Below are 7,698 nucleotides of genomic sequence, written 5' to 3'. Positions count from 1 at the left end.
CTCACTTTGTAGACCAGGCTGGCCTCGAACTCAGAAATCCACCTGCCTCTGCCTCCCAAGTGCTGGGATTAAAGGCATGCACCACCATGCCCGGCTTCTTACATCTTTCATTTTTTGTTTTAGATCAGAGTGATAAGCCCCATGTGGGTTAGGCTGGGCTGAGAAGTGTCCTCCCTTTATTTAATTTTCCCTGAAATAGGGTCTCCAGCTATCCCGGAACTTACTATTTAGACCATGCTGACCTCAAACTCAGAGATCTGCCTACGTCTGCCTCCCAGATGCCTGTAATCCCATCACTCGGGAGGCAGAGGTGAATAGATCACAAGGTTAAAACCAACCTAGGTAATATAGCAAGGTTCCTTTCGTTTTTGTTTTTTGGTTGGTTGGTTTTGGGGGTCTTTGTGAGGCAAGGCCTCATTATGTAGCCACTGCTGGTCTGGAACTTGCTCTGTAGACTAGGCTGACATTGAACTCACAGAGATCCTAGCAAGGCCCTTTTGTTTTTGATTGTTTTGGCACTGAAGTGTAGACCCACCAGCTTAGGTTTAAGAAAGGAATGTTCTGTTTTCTGCATGCATATTCATGTCACATGGGCACATGGAGGTCAAAGGGTAAACTTGTGGATCCATGTCTCTCCATCCACCTTTACCCTCTAAGCCTTCTTGCCCTTCCCTGATACCCCTCTGTTCCCCATCCTCTTACCTGGTGAGGCAACTCCAACTCCATGTCAGGGGAGGGTCCAGATTGCTTTTTGCCCTGTACCCAGGCCTGGGCTAGCAGCTCTACAGCTCCATGGCCCTCACAAATTGACCTCACGTCCATTTGTAGGGCTAGGCTGCGAGGCCACAGGGCATGCATGATTAGTCGCTTGCCTGTTGTTGTCCTCCTGTGCTGACTTGTGTGTTGTGATATGTGTATAAATGAACTTCGTTTCAGCCTCACAGGCTTCTCTGCTAGTTACCTTGTGGGCTTGCCTTAGGCTTGGTTGAAGCCTGAGATGAGACTCCAGTGTAGACGCTGCTTTGGGAGTTTGCCTGACGGTGTTGACAGTGCTAGGTGTATCCGTTGTTGGGATTTGGGTAGGGGCCAATAAACTGTGTAAACCCCTTCTTCCCAGGCGCTGTGGTTGTTTTTTGGGGGCCTGAGGGAGGGTCTTCTCCTGTGTAGTGCTGCGTTACAGTGCTGGTCTTTGGCCAGATGATCGTTTAGGACTTGAGATGAAATCTTACTATGATTCCAGGGTGAGACTTACTGTGTCCATCACACATGACCATCACCTCACGATCCCCTGCTTCCACTTCCCGAGTGCTGGCTGTGGGCGTGCCCCTGCCCCACTCATTATGCCCAGTGATTATAATGGTCTTTGCTTTTGTTCTTGCCATTGTGACAGCGAGAGTTGGAGATACAGCGTCAGCGTGATGAGCATAAGATTGAGCAGCTTCAGCGCCTAGTGAGGGAGCTGAGGTGGAAAGAGGAGGCGCCCGGAGGAAATGGCCCTTGCCGGGGCTCCCCCGGCCGGGGTTCTCTGGAGAGGGACCAGTTCCAGGAGCAGCAACAGGAACTGGAGAAGATCCGGCAACAGCTACTGTGTGCAGCTGGCCTCCTCACAAGCTTTACCAACCACACAGTAGACAGGTATGCATGGGCATGTGGTCCCCAGTGGCCACCGGTCCCTCATCTCCACCCATCCACATGATGGCCTGTGCCTGTAATTCCCACACCAGGCAGGTAGGAGGGCCACCGCAAGTTCAAGACTGGCCGAGTCTACAAAGTGAGTTCCAAGTCAACAAGGTCTATTTAAGGAGTCGCAAGACTATTTAAGGAGGACAAGAAAATGAAGTGTTGGACACCTTTGATTTCAGGTCTAAAGGTGTCCTATGGTCTTCTCACTCCATGAGTTTAGTTGACCTAATGGGCAAGGTCTTCTGAAGGAGCCCGATGAAACCATCTTTTTACATTCTAATGTTACAAAAAAATCTTGTCATTCATAGTTTCAGGTTGTGTTGAGATCTGTTTGTTTGTTTTCATGTACCTAGCTGTGTAATGTCCAGGCCTGAGTGCCTGCCAGAGGGGAAGAGGCTGTTATTAGCTAGGATGGCTCCTTGTCCATATCTAGATCGGATTTGCTGAACAGCATGATTTCATTTAGGATAGCAATTAGATACTTTTTATTTTCTTATTTTGCGCATTTGTGTCTATGTGGGTGAATGTGTGCGAGTCAAAGGACAGCTTGTGGGAGGGAGTCTGCCTTGTCTTTCCATCAAGTGCAAGGTCAAACGCAGGTGGTCAGGCTTGGGAGCAAGTGAAGGCATCTTGCTACCCAGGAGAACGCTTTTGTTATTGTCAATCCAACAGGAAGCAGTGGGATGCAGGGATGGGGGGAATGCAGGGATGCTGGCTCCACCGCTAGCTGTGTCTGTTTGCTGGCACAGTCAGCCTTCCACCATAGCATTCTGAGCTGAAGCACTGCCTAGGGCACTGTCACAGACAGACCCTGAGTGAAGTGACACACCAGCCTGGCAAGACACCCATACGGAAGTGCAGAGCTGAACTGCTTGGTTTCTCAGAGAAAATGCTGTACAGATGCACTTTGTTTGTGCCACTAATAGAGAATTATTGAATAGCTGAGGATTTCGGTCATTTGAGGTATGCTCGTTTTCCTAGGACAATTAAAGATTGGACGTCATCAAATGAGAAGGCAGTGTCATCCTTAATGCGCACACTCGAGGAGCTGAAGTCTGAGCTGAGCATGCCCACCTCCTTTCAGGTACGTCTGGGCTCCTCCATGTGTGCAACACACTTGCTCTAGCCAGAGAGTGGTCTGAAGCTAAGCTCTGAGCACGTGTGGTCTTGGGAGGAGTTGGGAGGTGGGGAGGGTTGATAGAGGATGTCATGGCTTCTTTATATCTTGTCTATTAACCATTACTTCCTTCCTCCATTGTTGGTGTGAGCAAGTGAGTGGCCATATGCCCTGTGTGTCCTGGTGGGTATCTTAGCATCTGATTCTGACATCTTGGAGTCTCAGCTGCACCATTTGCATGTACTCTGTGGTCATCTACACTCGATGCTCACTGCACGTGGCCCAGGCTCATCTTGAGAGCTAGAGACTGGGCAGAAGGCTGTCCTCCTGCTGAGGACAGATGCCTGGGAGGTGGAACACCTGCCCACAGCAGCCTGCTTCTGGTCTGCTTCTGCTGAGAGCCAGAATGAAATTGCAGCTCTGAGCCCCCTGCGAGTAGCAGCCTTTGCGGTTGCTCACAGGTCCTGCATGTCCTAGATGCTGACATTGTTGCTGACCAGTGTCCAGTGGTAGATACGGATTATAGCATGTCATCAGATACTAGAGAAGCTGTGCCACCAATGTGAGCCACTTCTTGCCCCACTCAACGAGTGCTATAGGGAGATACAGTTTATCCCATCCCTCTCCTTTGTGACCAAGTTCTAAAATTCTCCATATAGGACTAAAGGTTCCAATTGTAAGTGCATAGGCACCTTGTAAGTTGATTACATGTGTGTGCCCCCTACCCTCAACAGCAGCAACATTCCCCTTTTAATTGACCACCTTGGTATGGGACTCTTGAAATAACTCAAATCAGGATTACACTTGTAACAGACCTGTATCACTTTAAGTTTCAGAATAGTTTTGGGTGGGCTATTTTATAAAAGATGGGAAAACATTTGTGATTTTCTGGCCTATTGTTTCCTTCCCATATTGTTTTGCCCAGCCCCACAAGCCTGGTATCAGACTCCAAATCTTCTGAAAATTATAGTCCCCAAAGCAACCAGTCATAATAAAGCACAAAGTTCTTATAGATTCGTTTACTCCTCTTCAAGAAAAAGATGACTGCAGAACTCCAGGTCCAGCTCATGAATGAACTGCTGAGCGACAATGATGCCCTCACAAAAGCTGTGGGCATGGCATCCCGAGAGAAAGCTGAGCTGTGCAGGACCGTCTCCCGGCTCGAGAAGACCCTGAAGCACCACACGCAGAAGGGCTGCGTTCTTAGTGTGCGTATCTGTGCCTCTTCCCGGCCAGCACCGCCCACTGTCTCGTTACCATGATGGCCTGTCAGAGTTGTCCATTCTGCTGGTCAGGGACCTGGGCTGCATCTTCCTAGAAATGGGCCTGTACGCCACTTTTCCTGGTCGGCTCTGGGGCTCCTAGCTAGTTACTGCTTACAACTCAGCCACCCACAGATACGCACTGCCAGTCAAGCTTTTGGGTTTCCTTTCCTTTTGTTTGCTTTGTTCTTGTGGGGGAGTCAGGGGATTGAACCAGAATCCTAGGTGGCTCAGGCTGGCTTCCAACTCCCCATGTAACTGCAGCTGACCTCAAACTTCTGGTCCTCCTATCGCATCCTTTCAAGTGCTGAGAATATAGCCATCATACCCAGTGTTACATGTTTTTGAGGTGTGTGTGTGCATGCATGCTCATGTGTGCCTGTGTACCTGTTGCTTGTGTACTTGTGTGCCCAGTTCAGGTTGAGACCAGAAGTTCACATTAGGTGTCTTCCTCACTTGCTCTCCACCTTGTCTTTTGAAACAAAGTCTCAACCTGGAACCTTACAGGTTCAGGTAGACAGCCTGACCAGCAGGCCCCAGAAACTCTCCTGCCTTTACCTCTTCAGTGCTGAGACAACAGATTCCCACTCGCTGCTGGGAATCCAAACTCAGGTCCTCGTGTTTGCATGGTGAGCACTTTAGCAGCTGAGTCGTGTACCCAACTCTTTGGTGTTTTACTATCTTACCATTAAATTTTCTACTTCAGGCACACACGTCCAGCATCCCGCCCTTGTCCACCTCTGGCTCTTGCTCATTGTTTGTCACTAACTGTTCCTTCCTCGACCCTGGAGATGTCATAGGGGCGGTTAATTAAACTAAACTCTCTTCATTGTCAGGACTATTAAGAAGTAGGTATAACTGTTTGAAGTTAACTGTCTATGGAGATGGTCAGGGATCTCGTTCTTGAAGTAGATGGAGCCACCCTTACTTACGATGTATTTTTTTTATATATATATATGTTTGAGTGTTTTGCCTGCATATATGTCTGTGAACCACATCTTTGCTTGCAGACCTTGGAGGCCAGAAGAGGTCATTAGATTTCCTGGACTTATGGAGAGGTGTGAGCTGCCAAATGGGTGCTGGGAATCCTTTGGGGAAGCAGCCTAGCAGTGTTCTTCACTGCCAAGCCATTGGCCCAGCTCCTCTTACTTATGGTTTAATCCGTCATAGTTTTCTACATTAGGAGTTAGACTTGTGCATTGGTTACTCAGAGAAGGGAGTTTCATGGAGGCCAGCTGGCCTGCATCACTTACCCAGAACCCTTTCTCTCCTCTTAACCTGTTGGGTTTGGTGGTCTCATGCTCCTCCATAAGCCTTCTTATTCATCCTCCCCAGTGTTTAACCCCTAATCTTATAATCCCAGTATCTGTTCTCATTGTCATATGCGAGCACCTTGCATTTCTCACCGTGGCCCTCTTTCTCTTCCTACCCACAGAGAAGTAGCCCTATACTCCCTAGTCTGTCAACTCCTTTCCTTTCTCAATGTGAAATATTTTCTCCTGGTCCGTGCTGTATGCTTCTCTGAATGATTTCCTTTGCAAAGGCTTTTCAATCCACATATTAATTTGTTCTTTCCGGAAAATTGTAGTTTGGGGTCTGGGCTTTCACTCTGAGTTTGCCTTTGTTCAAGGATGTAGTTGTGTGTATGGTGCTGTTTCTCTACTGGGTTGTCCGATGCTGAGTCTGTGAGTGATCAGGTCAGAGGGGCCCTGGAGATATCTTCAGATTCAGGCTTTGTAATACCTGGATGCTCAATCCCTAAGGGCAAAGAGCTACTAAGAGCGAATTGCATCTGACAGCCCCTTTCCAAGGTCAAGTAGACAGCCCCAGCTGTCTAGCAGTGGCAGAGAATAGAGCATAAAACATGCTCTGCTTGCAGTTAGGGCTGAAACAGGCTGAGGTCCACAAGGTCAGACCTGGTTCCTGACAGATTGTGATAGTAGCACAGGTTGTGGTTGTCATAGCAACTCGAAACTGATGGAAACTCTTGGGTACAAACTGTCCTTTTTTGCCACCTACATTCAGCCAGTCAGGCTACCACAGATTGTGCAGAGCCCTGGATGGGCAGACAGACAGACAGACAGACAGACTGACTCATTGGATTGCACACTGAAGCAGGAAATGTACTTGTCCATGGTTCACTGTGTGCCAGCTCCTGCCATAGGAAGGGAACTCACTCAGTTTCTCAGGCTGTGGCCCTGTTCCACTCAGCTGGCGCCAGCCTTCAAGGCTCTGGGCTTCAGCTGCTGACTGCCATACATTCCTGCTGCTGTCTTCACCCTCCAGACCCACTGTTTCTGAGACCCGGGACTCCAGCATGCAGGACCCGCTGCTCCCTTTTCAAGTTCTGTTCTTTGTCAAGTGGTTTGGCAGTTCAGTATAAATTTCTATATAAAATTATAGAATCTTGCTTTTTTTGTTTTAAACTCCTATTTCATTAGTTCTATGAACATGTACAGGATCATGTGAGACTATAAGATGCAATTATTTTCAAAAGCAGTCTAACAGTTTCTCTAAAGGTCTCTCAACAATTCTACTTTCAGGTATTTCTCCAAGGCGAGGAAGGAAACTTGTACATGCAAGTTTGTTAAATGTATTAAAACTTTACAATATTCTTATCCAAAAGGTAGAAGTATTTCAAATGTCCATCAGTTGATGGACAGATAGTTTTATCAGAGCTAAGGATATAACTCCATGATAGTTAGTGTATCATGTATGAGGTCTTATACTGCATGGCTTTTCCTGAAAAGATGCGAACAGATGTCTACTTGGTCCTAGCTAAGGCACCAATCTTTGACAGACCAAAGAAACCATTCTATCCAAATCTAGTTTCGTGAACCAGTGAGTTTATTGGGATTAGTTATGGTTGCATGGTTGGTGACTCAAAGCAGCCGTCTGTCCAAGAAGCTTGCCACAAACACTGTATCCTTGTACACTTGTAGACAGACAGCTCTACTGGCAGTAGAAGTGCCTCTCCCCAGCCATTACTTCTTCTTTATAGGCTTGGGAAGGAGCCTTGTGAATTTTGCAGCTTTCTGAACTTTCTGAGCCTTGTATGTTGCATGAGCCTTTATCTTCTGTCTGGGAGAGAATGCTAGAATTTGGGAGAATGGTTACATAATATATTTTACCCTTTCTTCCTGCTACCTCCCTTCTACTCCATTCTTTCTGTCCCCTCTTCTCCCAGAGTTCCTTCAGCTTTGGAGGGAGTAATAGAGATATGTGTGAATTTTTTTTTTCATTTATGTTGAGCTTGGGCCACTATGCCTAGTCAACAACCACTTGCCTGTTCTTGGGAAGTTGACCAGTTATGAATCTTTACAGTGCCTACCCACTGTAAAAATATTTTCCTTCATGATTGAGGTTAGAGTCTGTCTGTGGCTATAAATATAAATGCTGAAGGCAAGCTGACAGGCACATCTTATCTGTTTAACAAAATAATAGCACTGGCCTTCCTTCCGGTGGCCTTCCATCCTGTGGGCACCTTTGACCTCCCCAGACACAGAGTTTTGCCCTGATTTAAGAGTACCAGATATGCCTGGCGTGGTGGCACACGCCTTTAATCCCAGCACTCGGGAGGCAGAGGCAGGCGGATTTCTGAGTTCGAGGCCAGCCTGGTCTACAAAGTGAGTTCCA

General features: G+C 47.5%; 1 protein-coding gene across 7 annotated transcripts in view; it reads left to right on the top strand.

Moving 5' to 3' along the window:
• Pcnt (pericentrin) overlaps positions 1-7,698 on the top strand; it is a 99,606-nt gene that overhangs the window by 79,982 nt on the left and 11,926 nt on the right. For all 7 annotated transcript variants that reach the window (XM_021204734.1, XM_021204732.1, XM_029542260.1 and 4 more), the window contains 3 exons: positions 1,391-1,635; positions 2,665-2,767; positions 3,835-4,008. In XM_021204734.1, coding sequence (XP_021060393.1) covers positions 1,391-1,635; positions 2,665-2,767; positions 3,835-4,008 — 522 coding nt within the window. The remainder of the gene's footprint in view (positions 1-1,390; positions 1,636-2,664; positions 2,768-3,834; positions 4,009-7,698) is intronic.

Source organism: Mus pahari, chromosome 9 (assembly GCF_900095145.1).
Source record: "Mus pahari chromosome 9, PAHARI_EIJ_v1.1, whole genome shotgun sequence".
NCBI classification, from domain to species: domain Eukaryota; kingdom Metazoa; phylum Chordata; class Mammalia; order Rodentia; family Muridae; genus Mus; species Mus pahari.
This window is presented reverse-complemented; position numbering and strand designations above follow the sequence as displayed.